The 19,988-nt window shown below is 45.0% G+C and overlaps 1 protein-coding gene across 1 annotated transcript; it reads left to right on the top strand.

The window, feature by feature from the left end:
- The first annotated feature begins 5,141 nt into the window (after window positions 1–5,141).
- Window positions 5,142–15,624, top strand: TMEM263 (transmembrane protein 263). Its single transcript, XM_009491317.2, has 4 exons — window positions 5,142–5,179; window positions 6,248–6,362; window positions 10,103–10,172; window positions 15,102–15,624. Exons 3-4 carry the CDS (start codon window positions 10,109–10,111, stop codon window positions 15,386–15,388), a joined length of 351 nt encoding a protein of 116 aa, XP_009489592.1. The 5' UTR covers window positions 5,142–5,179; window positions 6,248–6,362; window positions 10,103–10,108; the 3' UTR covers window positions 15,389–15,624.
- The last annotated feature ends 4,364 nt before the right edge of the window (window positions 15,625–19,988 follow it).

Below are 19,988 nucleotides of genomic sequence, written 5' to 3'. Positions count from 1 at the left end.
ACCAGCAAACCCCCCCGAGGCCCGTACAGTGTTGCTCTGACAGGTCACGCTGATGCTCCTGCAACTGTCCGGTGACATCTGACTAGATCTGCGTGCCCTGAGGAGGACAGATCTCTTGCACCCTCATCTCACACCTGCGTTACGTCCCTCTGCAATATTAAACTGCTGAAGCTGGGACTGACAAAGAGCCTGGAAAAGGCCTCTTTAGACAGGTACCTGTGGAAACAAGGTGCTCCTTTGTTTTCCATGTAGGAGAGGAGCTCGCACTTCAGAGAGGAACTAATGATTTTGGAGGAGTCCAGGAAAGATTATCCTCCATGCACACCTCTTCATAGAGAGGAGGGTGGAGCAGAAGGGCGGCAGTTGAGCACGAAGCCTCGCGGAGGAAGCAGGGGCGGTATTTTGCCTACTCAAGTTTTTTAATCTTTGAAGCATCTCACGGGGTATTTAGTATTCCTGCGCTGCTGAGAGAAGTTCTGTTTCTAAGCTCTCATTTGAAGTACCTGGGACTTCCCTCTGTCCCTTGGCCATGCAGCAGTTCCTTGTCTAACAAAACTGAAAGTCACTGTTCATCCCCAAAGATGCTTTAGAGATGCACACGGAGAGGTCCCAAAGAAGGGGTTGAGCGCCAGAAAACGTGTCTTTCCCCAACTATCCATGTTGGCATAGCTACCCAGAAAGCCATGCCCTTAAACCATCATTACTACAACTTCATTCCCTACAGGTTGCGTGCAAGTCGCTCCACTCGCTCAGGTAACAGCCAGGATAACGGGTGCGATGTAAACGCTGCTTGACGTAAACCCAGATCCTTCGCGTTAGCGGAGCGGCTGCTCGCCACGCCGCTGGCACCACACCGGGCCGTGCTGCCCGCAGGACGGTGCCGCTCCTTGGCGCAGGGAGCTTCTGCGGCCTCCCCTTGCAGCGCGGCCGGGGCTCCCCACGGGCCTCTCCCCTCACCCCGGCCTCTCGGCCCAGGCGCTCCCCGGCCCAGCCGAGCGCCGCAAGCCAAGCTCCCGCACCCCGCGGCAGCTCGCTCATCCCCGTCCTCCTCGCCACCGCCGCCCGGCAGCTTCCTCCACCTCGGCGCCCCGGCCCCGCAGCCACGGAGGCCCCGCTCAGCGCACGGGCCCACACGCAGGGCCCGTCCCGGCCGCCCGGGGGAGGAAGGTGCCCGGGGGGCGAAGGTGCCCGGGGGGGGGCCTGTGGGGGCCATGAGGGTCGGGCCGGGGCCTGCGCAGGCCCTCCGGGGCGAGCGGCCCCTCGGAGGGCGGCCGGCAGGGACGCGTGGCGCCGGAGGAGGAGGCCGCGGGACACACACACCCACACACGCACCCCGCACCCACGGCGGGGGCCCCCCGGCAGCCCCGGGGCGGGGAGGGGGCGGGAGCGGCGGCGCCTGCGCGCCCCCCGGCCGCCGAGGGGGCCGCGCCGCGCCGGGCGCTGGGGCGGGGTCTGCGGGCGCCGACGGGGCGGGCGGCGGCGGGCGCCACGTCGGCAGCGCGGAAAGGCGGAGGAGTAAAGTCTGCGGCGGAGCCCAGGCGAGCGCGTCCGCCGCGCGGTGAGTGAGGGCTGAGCGGCCGCTGCCGCCCCGGCCCCGCCGTTAGCCGGGGGAGCCCAGCGGGCCGGCAGCCGCCCCGGCGCCCTCCCCGCCTCCCCTCTTTTCCTCCCCGCGGGGGAAGGGAAACTTCTGGGGGAGGGGACGCGGCGCGCCCCGGCGGAGCCGCCGGCGGGAGAGGCGGGCCCGGGGAAGCGGGGCCACCGCCGCCACCTGCCCCCGGCGCCTCCCGCCGCGCCGGCGGCCCGGGGCGGGCGCAGCCCTCCCGCCTTTGTGCTTCCTGCCGCGGTGGCGGCGGGGGGGAGGGAGGGAAGGCCGGCCCGGCCCGGCCGTAGCGGCTCCGCCGCGGCCTTGGCTGCCACGTCAGTGCCGCCGCCCTGCGCCGAGGTGCCCGGCGGTGCCCGCGGCCGGCCCGGCGGGGGGAGCGGGCGGGGGTCGCTGCCGGGCCGCCTCCCGAGCTCCGCCGGGGAGGCAGGTAGCTGCGAGGGGAGAGGACGTGGCGGGGGCCGCGGGGGCTTGGGCCGCCGGACGAGGGGGGTGCGGGGCCTCGACGGGCCGGAGTCGGCGCCTCCTCGGCTGCGGGAGCGGGCTCGGGGGCGGCTGCCGCGTCCTGCCGCTGCCGCCCGCCCCGGGCCGGCGCCGCGCTCCCCGCGTCCACGGCGGAGCGCCCGCCGCCTGCCCGGGAGCGCGGCCGAGGCGGGGTGCTCGCCGTGGCCTCCCTCCCGGCCGGCCTTGCTCTCCCCCGTCAACTTCTCCGTGCCCGGAGAAGCTTTGTCTCGGGTTTTCTCTTTTTCTTGGTAAACTTTGCTGTACTCGGATGTTTCCTGTAGTAACCTGCTTCTTTATTTCATCCGTTTCTCTCAAGTGCAGCCTGATGGAGCAGAATCTGGAAGAGTTTTTTGTAGACTGTTTGGGAGCAGCTTAGCTTTCAGCATTCACCTAGCCGAGGCATTTTATGCGGCGTGGCCTGAAAATAAATCCAAGTTATTTTAGCTGTGCAGCTGGTTCTGGTCACTGTGTGAAGCTCGTAGACAGCCTCTGCAGATGAGATTAAATCCTTCCTTCTGCTCGTTTAACCGGGCTTAAAATGAGAACTCTGAATCAAGATGTCACTCTGTAAGGAAGATAAATATCGAGTGCACGTAGCCAGCTTAAGTGTGTCCAGAGCATTGCTTCGGGCAGCATGTCTCTGTATAATTGGAAGGGTACATACAAGATAGCTTAATTTAGTACGCAAATACCGGTTTGTATGCATATTAATTTTAAGACTGCTCAGTAAATACTATCCAGACCTTTTTTTTTTTTTTTTTTAAGCTTTCTGTTAAGCTGCGGTTAAGCATTCAGTAGAGTTGGTGTTGCCTCTTCAGTGTAGAAATGGACTGTGTTGCAGAAGCACAAACTGAAAGGTGGTCCTCGTCCAGCAAGTGAACAGGCCTAAATGTCAGACAAGGAGCCAACAAACAGGTGGTGGACGCTAGGGAAAAAGTTTACTATTTCATTAGCAAGGGTGGCAAGGAAGTTCAGCAGCTGCTTTATCTCTCTGGCCATTAGGCACTGTCAGGGTTTGTCTTTGTAGGCCTGGTCAAAAAGGAGAGCTGAGGTGGCTGTGGAGCTCAGGTGTTGGGAAAGCATCAGGAGAAATGGGGGAAGGCTCTGCTTTGGAAAGTTGAGCTAGCAGGAGGCAGAGGCTGACAGGATTGGTAAAAATGGAGCAAGCCCGTGGCGTTTCTGAAGCTATGCCCTGTGCCTGACTGGAATTTACCATTTAATTTCTAGAAACCAGTTTTGGAGAACTAGAAAAGGGGAATTTAGGTGTCTGCCACCTTTGATTTGGTATCTTGCGAATCCTTGCTTTGGAGAAAATTTGATTGCCAACATCGGGTATTCCCTAGAGCCTTTTCTGCAGCCTGATCTCTACTTTAGTTGAGGGTGACGGAGAAATGCTGGATTCTTACAGGCAGATACAATGCTGTAATGTCCCAGGCAGAGTTAAGGTTTGGTTTGGTTTGTTTTTTTCCCAGGTGATACGCCTCCTTTTTTGCCTTTAAGTGTGTGTGTGTGTGTGTGGTGTTTGTTTTTTAATACAGATGTGTTGCATTACCTTCCCAGCTGTATCTTGGGGGGGGTGGTGGTGTTGTAGCCCATCCTGCTACAGGTTTAAAAGGAAGCTGTGGTTCACACCTGGAAACTTCTGATAACTTTCCCTGAAAACTGTATCTTTTTTCCTCTGAAACAGGCATGCTTGCTTCCAAGCTGGTCCTGCTTTGTATATTAATCTGAATTTTGAAATTTGGCTTTTAAACAGAAGGCTTGTTGAAATGTCAGCTATGCTCTTGGTTCTTAGCTACACGCTTTCTACGTGCCTGGATTTGTTTTTTTCACTTCAGCGCTGTTAGCGTTGACTCTTTCTTCTTGCAGAAGCTCAGTCAACCGTCTCCCTTGCATTAACTACCTGAAAAACACATTTCCATATTGGCTGTGCTCTGAGGATTGTGCCTGAGCGAACTAACAGCACTGAGGACTCCTAACATGTTACAAGCCCTAATCCAAGGTGTAAAGCAGGGAAGCTGATAGTCAGGGGGTCGCTTGTGCAGCTTGAAGCACTACTCTGTAGAGCAGCCATGGGTGGGATTACCTTTTTGGCTTCAGGCTTATTTCCTTGTTTAATTTGGAGAGTAGAGCACTGTTACTCTTTCCAAAATGTATTTCTTCAAGTACCATCCCTAAAAATAATTTTTTTCATGTACATGAAAGACATTGGAATCATTTTGAAATCAGCTGCAGCCGCAGAAAGAGGGGAAGGAGAGCTGCGCACGTGGCAAGGGTTGTTTTGTTTTCAGTCAGCTCTGTACCAAGTTTTCTAACTGCATAGCTGGTGGGCAAAAGGAAGGTAATTTTTTCGTGGTGGACTAAGATGAGGCGATCGGTTTGTTTGCCGTTCTGTCAGGTGAATAGTTGCAGCGCTGTTTGCTGCTGCTGCTGCAGCCTTCTGGAGCAGCGTTAATGCTGCCAACTGAAATTGGCCCCATCCTTGGGTAGTTTCTTTGCTGCCCGCAAATAGCTGAGTAGTGGCATTGAAACAAGCCAGTTTTTACTGGCTGCTGCTTGGGCCAGGTTTGCTGTGCTGAAACAGTAGGGCTTTTTGTCTGTAAAGTCAGGAAGACATCAAGAGCATCATCTGAAGCTCGGAAGTTGCATGCACGCCTGTAATGGTTAGAGCCCGCTTCTCAAGGGAAGGCTGAAATTTTACACAAATTGCTGTCCACGAACTGCAGACTCGTTAAGGAGAGGTTGTGTCTTAACATTGATTACCGTGCTTCGTAGTAATCCTCATGACAGCACATGGAACAAGTAAAATTATCTCCACTGCCCAAGAACACGGAAGGAATCAGTGTTCTGGTGAGGTAAATCTCATAAAATCTTGGCATCTTAAGGCCATGCCAAGTGTGCTTCTCTCCTACTGTGGGGCTTTGTATTTATGATTCCTGCCGTACTCCCATGGCAGCTATGTGACAGTAGCGCTGTTCCGTAAGATGTCATTAAACTTCTACTTTTCTCGTAGGTGTATGCAGAATACTTCTGTGGAAACAACTAACAAGACATCTTCACGAAGGAATATATTTGGTGAGAAAGTTTTATTTTAATCAACTTTGATGTGAATGTACGTGTGGCTGTACCATTGCCTCCAGAGCTTCCTAGCACTTTCATTCAGGGTCCAGTGTTAATGTTATAAATAGTTCTTGAATTAAAAATCATCTTCTAAAACACTTCTTTCTTTGCAACTTTGTGAAACCTTTGAAGCTCCCTATATGTTTCATATTCTGACAATATGAAAGTGTGTTTTCTTCTTTAAAAACCAATTGAAAGAGTACCTTCCATTTATATTTTCAAATTTTTTTTTAGTATGGTTGATACATATTTTAATATGTTGTTAAAAACGATGAGAAGTTATCCGTTATCTCTTGAACAACTAGCACCCTCATAAGCACACAGGAAAAAAACCCCAGAAAGTGGTTTACATGTGTCCCTGTTTGAACTCTCTTTTAAGATCTGGGTTTGCTTCCACTTCTTAACATAAGAAAATATGAAGCTTACGTATTCATCTGCACAGATGAAGAAGGAGACTGGAGAGTGCCACTAATACGCTCGGTGTCTGCTACATGAATGTCCATGTGAATTCTGCCAGGACTCATAGAGATCCCACCTCATTCCATGTGATCATTTAATGCAGGTGTTACATGAAGCTGGAGGCTTTTCCCCAGTGACACAAGACACTGTGAATTTGGCATCACAGGATGAAAATGCCACAGAAAGATCTATTTGCTTGCTTTCTTTTTTCCTTTTTTTTTTTTTTTTAGCCAGTCTTAGCATTCTTTGAAGAAGATTTTGAAAAACATATCAGAAAAGTTCCAAAGTTCAGGCTTTTGATAAATCTTTGCCTCGTTGCATGTGCTTGCAGTACCGGTCATAATTGCGACTAATGATTCAGTGTATAGGGGACTTTGAATCTGCAGCTTCCAACTTAAGTTTCCAAAGTTCCTTAATGAATACTGTGTCTGAATGACCTAATTCTCTGCACAAAAGTCTCATCCTTGCACCTCCAGATCGGTGCCTTAGGTGTTAGCTGAGTTGTAATCTCTGTTGGGTCTCATGAATTTTGCTTTCTTCTTCTTTGTGGGGACACACCTTCAGCAGGGCGGGTGAAGAGGAACCTCCCTTAGGATACACTGCAGTCTGGTGACCAGGGGACTCCTGCAACGTGGGACGTACGAGCTTGGATCTTACTAGAAGAGGGAGGCATTGAACTGTGAGTGCTTTCACCTTGATGGTATTACGTAAAAGATAGCGAGTGGTTTCTGATTTTCTAACTCCAGTTTTTGAAGGAAAAAATTATATTCCTGCCCTATTCCTCTGAAGACTGGATGAAGTCATCTGCCACCAAGCAGTTATTCCAGGCCTTTGATCTCCAGTCAATAGAAATACTCACCTTAAATCTTTGGAGGAGAGCCAGGTCTAAGACATGCTCCTGTGCATAGTGTTTCCTGTTCACCAGATATGCTACACCCTGTTTAGCACACACAGGATTTTGGATCACTTTTCAGAGGCTCTTAAGTCTCCTGATGTGTTAAATTGGCTACAAGGATGCATGACGCAGGCTGTAACTTAGATATCTTAAAACTGTCTGCTTAAGTCCTTTGTGAGATCTTGGTCTTGATTCTGTGATTCACTGGAGAGCTTCTACAGAAAAACAAAAGGACTTGAATTGTGCTTTGTGAGCTCTCTTGTGTACCAAGTACTGTTTTCAGTCAAGCTGTGAGCCTTTTCTGACAGCGATGTGATTCTGTTTTCACTCACAGTGATGTAGTAGGAGAACAGTGAGTAAAAACTAGCACCAGCTGGTTAGGTACATCTCTTGGAGCATACCTGGAGTGCTTCCAGGCACCTGTAGAATCACACATCATACATTAGTCTTCAACTTTCTGATCTGCAGGCCCCTGAAGGCTCCCTTCTGTGTAGAACAAATTCAGTCCGACCAACAGTGACTTACTTGCCCTCAGCTGTTCTTCTCAGCCCCGCGTAGTACTCCATTGTCTTCTGGGGTCTGATAGCAGCAGGTTACTGGTGCCTGAGCTGTAGAAGATAGACCACTGCGGTCCATGTAGTTGTAAGAGAGGGGAGTATTTCTGTGGTTTAGGAGTTGTGTGTTCAATCATTGCATGTGAGTGATATATTGTGTAATATTCCTGTCTAACTTTTAAAAAGTAGCTGTGGTCAAGAATTATGCAACCTTGAGGTTCTGGGGAAGGTAGCAGGGGAGGGAATGCCTAATCTTGTCACTGTATGTTACGTAGCGCTGTGATTTTTTATTTTTACACTTTTTTTTTTTTAAAAATACTTTATCACTAAACTAGAAATTTGCTGTGAACCCCTCCTGCCAATACATTGCTTTGCTCATTTAGCTTTGCAAGAACTGCAAGCAAATCTGACAGTGGCCCAACCTAGATTCTGGAGAGTTACGAAGGCATCTTTTCCCTTCACTGTTTGCCAGTCTTGCTCTAGTTCTTTCTGTTGGACAGGTCTTGTCTTAATTAAATAGCTGTATGATGCCTAGCACAAGAGAGCCTCGGTACTTTGTCAGGGCTGTATCTGCTGTCAGTGCTGCAGCATCCAATACCTTCTTAATAGTGGAAAATAATTAAAATTTGTGTGGAGCCTTGTGACACTTTCTAGTGTTCTGCCATGTTCAAAACTGGTAACTTACTCCAACTCCCCTCTAAACTTGTTGATAATCCCTGACAGTATTTTGTCTTTTCAATTCCAATTTCTTAATTTTGTAAGATTAAATAACTTTTCTGAGACTCTTACGAGGAATTGTTGACAGAAATGTTTTGGAAGCTCAAACAAGCAATTGCATCTGGGTTTCTTTTGTGAGTTACATCCAGGCTAGATACAAATATGTTAGTGGAGGTAGTTCTTTATAAAAATTAATTTATCTCTGGCTTAATTAATTTGTATTTCCCTTGAGTCTGCTTTAAAACTATTTTGGTCACTTTTTTTATTCCTTTGTTTGAAGTAAGGCTTGCTAGGTTGTGAATTTTTTTTAAGGACCTTCCCTAATGCAACAAACAAAAAACTTCTTCCAAATTCCAGTAATCATCTTAATGAACAAAATGGCCACATTTTAACTATAAACATGGTTACTTCAACTTTGTACAGATGTTTTGATTAAAATAATGTCAGGCCTGTCAGTTTCTTACAGTGTCTGCTTTCCCTTTCTTACAGTGTTTGATATTTTTGTTTTGGGAAAAAACCAACAACCTACATGTAACATCACACAGTGAGGATGAAATCTTTGTATTTCTTCCAGCTTGCATTAGATGAATGCAAAGAAATTGCCTAGTATCTGCATCCAGTCCTTTCTCAGAACCTGATAGCCCTCAGTTGCTGCCTGTGATCAGGTAGTTTCCCCTCCCCCTTGACTTACTGACCTGTGATTAAAGAAAAGAACAAGGAACTATATAACTGATACTTTTTCAAATTGCCTCTTAGCCCTCATGTATTTAGTCTTCCATCTTGATGTGTTGCTACTCACTTTCCTATTTCTTCGCTTCCACATTTGCATTTCTGGCTTTTGAGAGGTACTTGTGCAGCATTGCCATCAAATCAGCCATCCTGGCAGTAGGGTTTTTTTGCTTGCTTTCCTGTTCAGCTTCTTGTGTAAAGGGTAGCCATGTTTTTTGAGTTGTGAACTGATACCCTTAGTGCTGGTTGTGAGGACTCTTTAATATTTAATTTAGGCTTGCTTTGCATCCCAAGTTCTATCATTTAGTGTGTGGGTGCTGGTTTTTACTGTGATGTTTTGACTTCATAATTATACTGTGAGGGTTTTAGCTGTTGTTTTCTAGGTGAGTCTTCCCACCCTCAAGTTCTGCTTCTGCCTCCTCATCCCTTCTTCAGATCCCAGCCACTGTTTTCTCACCCAGAGGAGGTACAGAGACATTTGGGCATGGCAAGAGAGGCTGGAATTATTTTTGTGGTGGTTGGTGACTCCTGGAAAACATTAAATGATTTAAAGGCTTGTGTGTATGTGCAAGGAGAAGGGAACTAAGGGGTCACTGGCAGAAGGTAGAAGGATGCCGAGTGGTATAATGCAATTTGTTTTTCCTTTTACCTCAGTGCCTGCTGAGGAGGGAAAGCAGGATTGGCAGGAGGGCTCAGGGGAGGAGGCAGGACTTAACACGAAGGCACGCTGTGGTGGGGGAGCAAAGCAGGAGGGAAACCTGGACTGGATACTGCTTTCTTCCCCTCCAAAGGGAAAATGTAGTACGCGGAGCTGCTGACTTGAGCTTTCTTCTGTGCTTCCCCTCAGTATCAGGGACTGCTGCTCTAGAACTGCTCTAGGAAATGGCTTTTGGTAGAAAGAAATTTTTCTGCAATATTTTCATTGGAAAACTTGTGTAGAGTTAAAACAGTCTAGTTCTGCTGCTGTCACCACCCCATGTTTGCAATACTGCTACAAGATAAATGGAGTGTTTTCATTACAATTCTTCCATCTTGTTTTCATGGCATTTATTCAAATTCTGCTGCAAGGACTAGTTTCTTTAAAATACTGCTTTGCAGGTGCTAACAGATCTTGCAGGCGTGCTGCTGTTGTTTTTCTAGTGCCCACCACCTCTATGATCACTAGGATTTTCTTTTTTTAGTAGATAAACATAAGCTGTTGTATGGCAGTGGCTGTTTTATTTCCATGCTGGTTTTTTTCCTGATTGCTTTTTAGGGGTAAGATGCACTTGGTGTGGAGTGGCAGCCCTTACCAAGCCTGCTGACCTGGTGGAGGGCTTCTTTTTCAAGTATTGAGTCTGGTTAAAGAATGCAAAAGCACGGTCTGATAATAAAAAGAGCAGTAGTTTGGCAGGAGCTGCTAGCTTATCTAGTAATGAAAAAGTTCCTTTTCTGTGGAACTTAAACTACATGAATTTTGGATTCATGGATTACATTTATGCTTTGCCAGAAAAGATGTATAGCACATGTGAATTTGTTTTTTAGGCAATAATGAATCAAATGGACAAAAATCAACAGGAAGTCCCATCATACCTTCATGATGAACCTCCAGAAGGTATGTATTGGTTTTCATAATATGAAGTAAATTCATAGAAATTCATCAGAAGTTCAGTGTTCTCTCAAAAAATGGATCTGCAAGCTGAACACTTTTAACTTTCATTTAAGTAACAGTAAGCAAGCCAACCCTGGGATGGGATGGGCCTGGGTTATCGTTCACTTCTGCATTATTCTAATTACAATAAGGCCACTGAATATAACTCAGTAAACAACTGTACTGGTAAATTATAGAGAAGATAGGCAGATAGTGCAGCACATAATTTGCAGATTAGTTTCCAGAGATGTGAATTGGTCCAATGGGTGTCATTATGTGAGATGGAAAGAGCACAGCTTCACTTTCGGACACCTTGCTGAGTTCGTAGTGCTTGTGACTTAAACAAGATGCGTTTAAGAATATATGAAACTTTAGTACTACTTTTGGAGACCCTTTTCCATCATACAATTAATTGTGGTTCTAACTGTTGACTTAATCTCATGGTTTCATAAAAACAAACACACACTTGACTTCATTAATGCAGTGGCATCTTGGTCTCCTGAACCAGATGAGTCTTAAATCGGTTAACAGATCTGCAGAGGAAATGCAGTTGCAAATGAGCAGTTACCTTCTGGGCCGTGGAACAGCAGGACTCTGGAAGAGTCCTGTTTGCATGATGTGACTGGAAGCATACTAGATCAAAAGCCATTCTTGGTACATAGGTTGTCTGTCTTCTGTCTTCTCTTGCTTTAAGACCAAATGTGTTGGATGTAGAGGTTGGTGAGTTGCCATACTTCTCATTTCATTGCTCTTCAACTTATAATGGCCCTTTAAAGCTACATTTGTTGGTTGGTTTGGGTTTTTTCTCAGCTTTTATATGTGTGTGTATAACTGAACAACTTATTTCACTTGAACAATGGTATTATCCACTAACTGCAGCAGAAGGGGTTGAAGTGGAATAGCTCACTCTATTCTTAACAACTATTAGACAGGAAACACAAGTACAAGAAGATGAGAGGAAAGGGAGAAATAGATTTTCCTGGCACAGTGGTTCTTAAGCTCTACTATACTTGAACTTGTTACAGTATCGTGGTGTGAGGACAAAAATCTTTCTTTTTAAGCTTTTATGGGGTTGTCACCATCCCAGAAGCATTTCTGAAAGCAGATGCCAGGTTGGAAACTATGCCTTAATGTGTGTTATCTTCAAGTCTAATTTTTTAAGGTGCTTTTTTCCTCCACCCCCACCCTCCACACTGAATTGTGTTTTATACATGTTAAACCTCATGTATGGAAAGTGAACAGTGGTCTGACTGGTAGACTACAACAGATTCTTCCTTGAGGAAGGCAGTGAAACAAGCAGGCATTTTTTATCTTCCTGGAATATTCAGTAGGTTGTCCAGATTCAGAGCATAACAGGAGAGTCTGATCATCACTAAGTATTGCCAGGTTTTATTTAAAATTTGTGAGCAATTGAGACTTAGTTTCTTGTGCACAGTATTTTCTTTCAGTATGATAATAACCAGTTTGAATATGAAGTCTAAATAGGTGGACAAAATTGGTGTACATTGAGGGAGTAGAATGAAACACAGCTCATCTTGATGGAAACTCGATCCTTGAAGAGGCTTTTTTCTTTTGACTCTGTTTCACGTGCACTCTTCAAGCCTTATGAGTTCAGTTAAAATGTTGGAATACCCTTGAAGAACATCCCTGTTTTAAATGTTATACAAGGCCTTCATATGCGAAACGCTTACACCATCGTAGAAAGATGGCCAAATGTGGATGGAAAGCTACCAGTTCAATGTTGGCAAGAAGATTGTCTCTCTGAACAGGCTGCCAAAAAAATCCTTAGAGGAAAGGCTCAATTCCAAAACCAATTTGCAGTTTTTCGTAAAGTTATAAATAGTTCCAGTTTGTCCAAATAGCACTTGACAAGCTTGGTGCCTGAAGGCTTTCAAGAAATACATATGTAGAAGAAGCTTTTGTGCTCATGCTGTCTATGAGTATTGCTATTCTAATGCTTTATTTTCTGCTTTGCAAGTGGCGCCAACCTTTGCCACCTAGGTTCATTCAAACTCTTGTTCGCTGCTGGACTCATTTCAGCAGGAAGCTGGCTGCAAGGTAGCATGGTAGAGCCAACCCCTGAACAAGGAACTTGTGTCATATTCTTCCTAGATTTAGGAATAATCTGTGTTACCTTCTTTCTCGTACTGGTTAGAAACAAGGAGACCGGGAATGCATATCCCAGAATAGAAATCAACTGGCAATAAAAACCTCTTTGCAGCTGCGGGCATTTACTAGATCTAATGGACAACGCGAATGGGAATGAAATGGGAACGTGTCAGCCATCACCAGAAGTTGATACACCAAGTCACAGTCTATTTCACTTGTGAAATAGAGTAGATGTTGTCAAAGGATTGGCTGTCTGAAGTAATGTGAGGAAGAGCATGTCAGGATTACTTTTGTTTGTTTCTCTCTTGTTATTTTTTAAGTTAGCTATGATGGGTCCTTTCTTGCTAATATCAGGTTTGATTTACTGAAATCAGCTCTTAAAATTCAATGTGGTAAGAGTTAACTCCCATTCACCCTCACGATGGTGATGCAGTTAAGTGGAAGTGAAGCACTTTCTGACCAAATTTTTTACAAGGTGTGTAAGTCTGGTCACAAGAATCCTCTAATGAATAATACTTAGATAGTGGGTCCATGACCCTTACTGTTATGTATATCAATTTCTTAAGTAAGAGAGACTAGTGTAAGCTGGAAGCCTTTTTAGTATTTCTTGCTCCCTTGAGCTGCATTGTTCCTCTTTCAGCTTTTTTTCTTCTTCTTCTTGTCAAACTTGTGAGAAATTCTCTCATTTAGATGGCATCTCTTGTTTGAATTATTCTGGGCACGCACATAGGAACTCTGAACTTCACACGTTTTTAATGAATTCTGAGTGCTAGGTCAGTCCTGGCACTATCACAAATTCATTGGACGTGCATGGGAAGTTGTTCACCCTAGTTTTCATCTTGTAGTAGATGAGTGCTGGGAGGTGACTCTTGGAAACTGAATGCGAGTTGTCAGCAGTTAGGGCACTGGAAGCAGAGACCTGTTCTGCTGGTTCTCCTAAGGCATGTCGCAGTGCAGAGTGAATGTGTTGACAGGGGCTGGATATAAGTCTCTGGTGGATCTAGATCTGGGTTGGTTTTTTTTTTTTCTTTTCCCTTGCCTCTCTAGACTCTTTGTACTCTTCCAAGCATGTTCTTTCTGCTGCTGACTCCCTCACCTCTTTATTTCATGTTTGTTTCTTCCCTAGCACTGCCCACTGTGGTTCCATTCTTAGTTTCCCCTGTTGTTTTTCCTGAAGAAAGGCAAACGTGTCTATTAAATCCCATATATTACTTACAGGTAGCTAGAAAATACAAAAAACTGTGGCACTCTTATCCTTCTTCTGTTAACTGGCTGTCTCTTGCCATGGTTCTCTCTGAAACTTTTTTTAAGTGTTTGGAGTTAGTGAGGAATTGACAAGACAGGAGCTGAAAAAATGCTTACCTATATAATATTGTTGTGAAGACCAGAGATTTCTCAAGATTCACGTTGAAAATACCTTGCAGACAAACATGTGTTGGGGCTACTGGTTTATAGGTGCAGTGGGTGATAATTTTCTTGTGTGCTTCAATACATTAACATCCTGTTTCATCTTCCCATTTCTGCTTTGAAGGTTAGATGATGCTCATGCAGTAGCAGAGCGTGGAGTTGTCTTAATTCGCTTTAGAGGCAAGGTGCATATATCTCTAGGATTTTTAAACCTACATTTGGAAATACAAAGTAATACTAAACTATTGGAAGACTAAGTGGCTAATTATGGGAGTCTTTCTATTACTCTGACACTTCTTATTATTTTGAGGCTGTGTAATTGTACCATAAATATGGAATAGGAATTGACTTATACAGCAGAAAGCAAGAAACTGCGCAAAGTGCAGGTTAAACATAACACTAAAAAGAAAAAAAAAAACTTATTTACACGGTCAATAACCTGCAGAAATCCCATGTTTTCAGATTCGGTTTTGTGCGTCCTATTGGGATGCCTGTTGGGAGCATGTAACTCTTGCTATTGTTAATGCCTTTGGGGACCACTTTTGGTATTTTAATGAGCTTATTTGGCCATTGGACTTTCCCCCCCCTCAAATTACAGAAAAGGCCTTTTTGGAAGAAAATTAAATTTGTGTACATGATGAAGAAAGGAAGTGATACAGTGAAGAGCTGGCATCAGTTTTGTCCTTCTCATTTGTCCTTCTCACTCCTCTGCCCTCATCTGTAACCTTTTTTCCCCCCTTTCCTGACCCTGGCACACAACCCTTGTAAACACATCTTTGAAACACTTAATAATTAAGGAAAGAAACAACTTTGTCTCAAGCTGAGGTCTTTCCAAAGAACAGCTCTTTTTTAATAAACCTTTGGCTCTGTTTCTCCAGGAGACTTTTTCCAGTCCTTCCTTAGAGATTTGAACAGCAAGGTAGTGCTGCTGCTTTTGGAGCCCCCCCTGCTCTGTGGATTAACTCTTAGTATTAAGATGGGGGGAACAGGAGAGTGTGTCATCGTCCCTTCCCCCCATTAATAAAGTCCAGAAATGAGGCTAATTTGGCCATGAGACTTTCTAGAGTCTGGGAAGGTGGTGGTGCACACAGACAGAGGACAAAAGTAAGACTGCCTGGGAGCTATGTACCTGATACTTGTAGGCTCAGTATTGACTTGCGTTTTAGAAAACAGCACTGAGGTATGTCTCGCTGCAGCAAAATGTCTTTTCTTATTTGGAACTATGATGGTGTATGAGCATCCAAGAAAAGTAACCTGCAGGGTAAGTATGTGCAGTGGCTGTTAGGCTAGAAAAGGAAATACTTACGGATTGCTTTTCTTTTGAAAATGCTTTGATCGTAGCACTGGGATTGATCTGCTTGTTGTTTCTTCCCTTAGGTTCCCTAAAAGACCACCCGCAGCAGCAGCCTGGCATGCTTTCTCGTGTGACCGGTGGCCTCTTCAGTGTCACGAAGGGAGCTGTTGGTGCCACGATCGGGGGTGTTGCTTGGATTGGAGGGAAGAGCTTGGAAATTACCAAAACGGCGGTCACGTCTGTGCCTTCAATGGGAGTGGGGCTAGTCAAAGGAAGTGTTTCTGCTGTGGCTGGAGGTGTGACGGCTGTAGGATCTGCTGTTGCAAGTAAAGTGCCTTTAACAGGGAAGAAAAAGGATAAGTCTGACTAAAACCAAAACTGAGACATACTTGATTCTCCAGAATATTACATCAGCGGCATTAAAATCTGCTGAGATTTGGACCATGAGAAGCCATGTGTCTTAGACACTTTATCTTCTAACGAGCTGTGCATAAAACTCGATTTCATCCGAAAAAGGACAGAAGAAGCTTGGCTAGCACAGAGTATGAAGATTTATTAGAGCCTAGATTGAAGCTTTGTATCTGGTGAAATGTTACACTTGGTAACTATAGAAGTGTATCTGAAGAGGTAATACATATTTGAATATTTGTTTACTGTAAGTCTTTTGCAGTTCTGGACTAAAATGTGAACACAGAAACTTGGTAATCTCTGCTGTACCATCAATATGCTGAGATGCCATTTAATGTTCTCAGTGGTTTCCACATCCTCCTCCTAAGGATCCTTCAGCTGTGCAACAGCATTGTTGGACGTACCCAAATAGTTTCGGTTATGAAACTGTATTTGCAGGCAGCCTGTAAACTGTCAGTGACTGCATTCCACCAGTGCGGACTGGATCATATAGAACTGGAGCTGGGCAGACATTGGAAATGAGAGTGGGAGATAGAAGTGAGAAAGTCTGACAACATGGTAGAAGGGATCATAAAGAGTAAACTAACAATGCCTTATTAGAAAAAAGTATCTTTTTACTAGGTGAAGCTGTGTAAAGAACTGTCCTGTCGTTTCAGTGCAGTTCACAGAATGAGCTGTAGACACTCTTTACGAATCCCGGTATCTGAAACTTTATCAATTTTTACTGAAAACAAGATTGCCCCATCTCAGGTGTATTTAATGATATGCATCTATCTCCTGCAAGTGAAAACTTGCTTCTAATAAACTTCTTACAGACACTAGAAAAAACGATGGCTTAATGGAAACTGGGCTGATGTTTGTGGTCATCTAGCACAACTGTCTGACTTGAAAGAAATTCCTTTGTGTAGTTGGAAACCACTGAAGAACTAGCAAAGCTGTTGTCTCAACTCCATGATGCGCCAGGTTAGCTTCTGGCTCTGTCTAAGCAAATGCAAGGAATTTTTCACTACATCTTTTCTCTCATACTCTGCATTTTGATTTTTGAGTAAAATGCAATATTTTTATTTAAAACAAACCAAAAAAGGTAGATGAGGCCTTAGAAAGAAAGAAAGAAAGATCATCCAAGTAAACTGTATACTGACAGATTCCAAACGTTGACGCACCTCACATGGGAACATCTGTAGGTCCTCTGCAGTGTGTGAGACAAAATGCACTTGTAATGATGCAACTTGAGGTTGCCTTAAAATAGAAGCTGTTGGTAATACTGGGTTTTTTTTTTTGGTGTACTGACTTTGCAAATAAGTAACCTCCTTGGAAACCCATGGAAGAAGGGTGTGAATGTTGTGTATGCAGTATTTTCTAAAAACTTGTGTTCCTACAGAGAGCTTCTAAGTACGTAAGCTTACTTTTTCAGGGGCTGTGGTTGTATGAGAAGGATATATAGGGAGACTTCAGAAATTAAAAAAGATCAAAACATATCACTTGTCTAAAACTTAGTCCTATATTCATGGGTGTTGAAAGTATACTATGTGTAAATTATGGTACAGTAGTCACCTAGTCTCTCTGAGCCATTGGTATTTCAACTGCACTCTGGAACAACCTTATTTGATATCAGTAATTGTATATGTTGGTAGTATGGTATTCGTAAGCATGGGGTTTTGGGGCAGCAGGAAGAGCAAAAACCCAACAAACGGCATCATCTGCTCCTTTGTTAGATGCACCAGCTGCTTAGCTCCAATCTGCTGCAAGGGTGTGATGAGGTAAGTTTATGCAACAAATGGAAGACTTTTAACTGGTTTTTATCGTCAAAAGCTAATCACATAGAATATAGTGTAGTTTAAGGATACCAGCTAGCTCTAGAAATGAGCTAGCTGGGATATCAGAGGCAATCTAGCTGCAGCAAATAATTTAGTATGGTCTGCTCCCCCTGCAGTTTCCAATGTAGATGGATCCCCAAAGTGCTACCACTGAACTCTTATGAGTCACCTGTTCGGAGCATAATGGTATTGGTGACGCTCAACCAAACCCTTCCTCATTGTTTTCTGAAAACATAAATATTGAACTGGTCATACCCCTTTTTTTATGACATTCTCTAATTTTTATACTATGAAACTTGCTGCAGAAAAGTGTGGTCTGAGATATGCAATGTTAGAGCTGTAAGAGCTGCCAGCACTTCATTATGTTTTGTTCTTAACATATCCTGTAGTTACTACTTCTGAATCTTGTAACTGAAACACTTTAACATGGCGTATGGTTTTAGTTTTCGGAAAGAGCTTTGTCCTATATCCTGCATATTTTCCATTCACTTATGAAACTTGCTTTGTCTTAAAAACTTGTTCTGATTCTGTCCTGACACTTGTGAAACATTAAATTGTTGCTGTTTCAGGCATTTGAAAGCTTCCTCGGTTAATTTGTGGAGAAGGGCATACTTAGGTATAAATTGTCCCACAGTATCATGCCCCAGGGTGTCTTCTATCCGCATCTAAATAGCGCCAACCAGCTCTTAACAAAAACTCTTAACTTCACTGTGTAGGCTGTGCATAGACACAACACAAAAGCCCTTGTACCAATATCTTTTTTCCTCGCAACCGAGGCTTGGGGATACTCACTTTTAAGATCTTAGTGAGCTGAATGGAATATGGAACTGAAATTTTCAGGGGCAGTGGGGTTGTTCTTGTGTTTCGGGGTTGGTTTTATGGTGGTTTTATTTTACTCTCCTTCTCCCAGCCCCCATGTCAAACGGGGAAATGTTTATGAAGACTACTTGTATGCCTGACTGCTCACTATGTAACGAAAGGCTGGTCTACAGGCTTTTATGTGCCAGACTTAAACAGTATAAACTGTTTCACATTTACTGTGAGTGAATGAGGAAGAGACGAGGAAGCGAATGTCAGCTATACAACGTTTTGGTAATTGGGAGCTTCCCTGAGGTTTTATTATAAATGAATCTTGCGAAGAAGAGAGACACAAGTCCTAGGCGTAAGAGTTACGAATGAAGGATTAAATGAATTTCGGTTACTCGTAGAGAAAAGGAGTCTTTCTGCTTATGCTTTTGTTTCAAAAGGGGAGGCGGAGAAATTGAAACATGCAGAATGGAAAAGGAGTTGGTGGTAACTCGGGCTGTGACTCAATTAAGGAAATATGTCCCTTTCCTGTTTTGTTCATTGCTACTGGAAATACTGTAAGTGATGGGAATAAGCTGTTTCAGGAACTTTAAAAACAGATACCTGTAGAAATGCCGAAACTAAATTTTCAGGGAAAACACTGTTCTGTGCCTTGGTTTCCTTTTCATCCTAATCCAGGGATCAGTTCTGTGGTTCAGCGTTACAGACTGTATTATGAATAGCTTCAGCGAGCTCAAATGCCCCCTTGTGTCTGAGGGGAAGGACGCTTTTGAATTCAAATAATACTGTGGTCTGCTTAATAGCTGAGCACTGAAGGACAGTCAGAAAGTGACAAAGGCAAGTGCCTGTGAATTTTTAATATGGCTATCTTCCCAGTTTCCTCTTAAAAAAACCGATAACATGTTTTGAAGAGTCAGCAAAGACATGGCTTAGTAACACAGCCTGACTTTTATCGTGCTGGTGAGACGCGCCCCTTCTTGAATTCTCGCCACTGTCACACGTGCTCCTGCAAGAGCTCTGTTTACCCCCACAGGCTGCTGTCACGTCCGCACTTGCCTGCACGGCGGTGACCTTAATCATAGAATCATAGAATCATCTAGGTTGGAAAAGACCTTTAAGATCATCCAGTCCAACCATTAACCTACACTACCAAGCCCACTCTAGACTAATCAAGGGTAGACCAGACTAAACCATATCCCGAAGTGCCACATCTACCCGTTTTTTAAACGCCTCCAGGGATGGTGACTCCACCACCTCTCTGGGCAGCTTGTTCCAATGCCTGACCACCCTTTCCGTAAAGAAATTTTTCCTAATTTCCAGTCTAAACCTCCCCTGGCGCAGCTTAAGCCCATTTCCTCTTGTCCTATCGCTAGCTACTTGGGAGAAGAGACCAACACCCACCTCACTACAAGCTCCTTTCAGGTAGTTGTAGAGAGTGATAAGGTCTCCCCTCAGCCTCCTCTTCTCCAGGCTAAACAACCCCAGTTCCCTCAGCCGCTCCTCATAAGGCCTGTGCTCCAGACCCTTCACCAGCTTCGTTGCCCGCCTCTGGACACGCTCCAGCACCTCAATGTCTTTCTTGTAGTGAGGGGCCCAAAACTGGACACAGTATTCCAGGTGCGGCCTCACCAGCGCCGAGTACAGGGGCACAATCACCTCCCTGCTCCTGCTGGCCACAGCATTCCTGATACAAGCCAGGATGCTGTTGGCCTTCTTGGCCACCTGGGCACACTGCTGGCTCATGTTCAGCCGGCTATCTACTAACACCCCCAGGTCCTTTTCGGCCAGGCAGCTTTCCAGCCACTCCTCCCCAAGCCTGTAGCGTTGCATGGGGTTGTTGTGACCGAAGTGCAGGACCCGGCACTTGGCCTTGTTAAGACCTTCAGCTGTCAAGATCTTGGCACTGCTCTAACCAGATGTTTCTAGCCCTTTCCAAGC

The sequence above is a fragment of the Pelecanus crispus genome, chromosome 1 (assembly GCF_030463565.1).
Source record: "Pelecanus crispus isolate bPelCri1 chromosome 1, bPelCri1.pri, whole genome shotgun sequence".
Classification (NCBI taxonomy): domain Eukaryota; kingdom Metazoa; phylum Chordata; class Aves; order Pelecaniformes; family Pelecanidae; genus Pelecanus; species Pelecanus crispus.
Note: the sequence above shows the minus strand (reverse complement) of the source record. Positions and strands in the feature narration are given on the sequence as shown.

Bases quoted from the DNA above. Each gene is read 5' to 3' on its own strand.
- TMEM263 (XM_009491317.2), top strand. From the start codon at position 10,109: ATGAATCAAATGGACAAAAATCAACAGGAAGTCCCATCATACCTTCAT. The intron at 10,173-15,101 runs GTATGTATTGGT...TTCTTCCCTTAG, and splicing joins TCATGATGAACCTCCAGAAG to GTTCCCTAAAAGACCACCCG.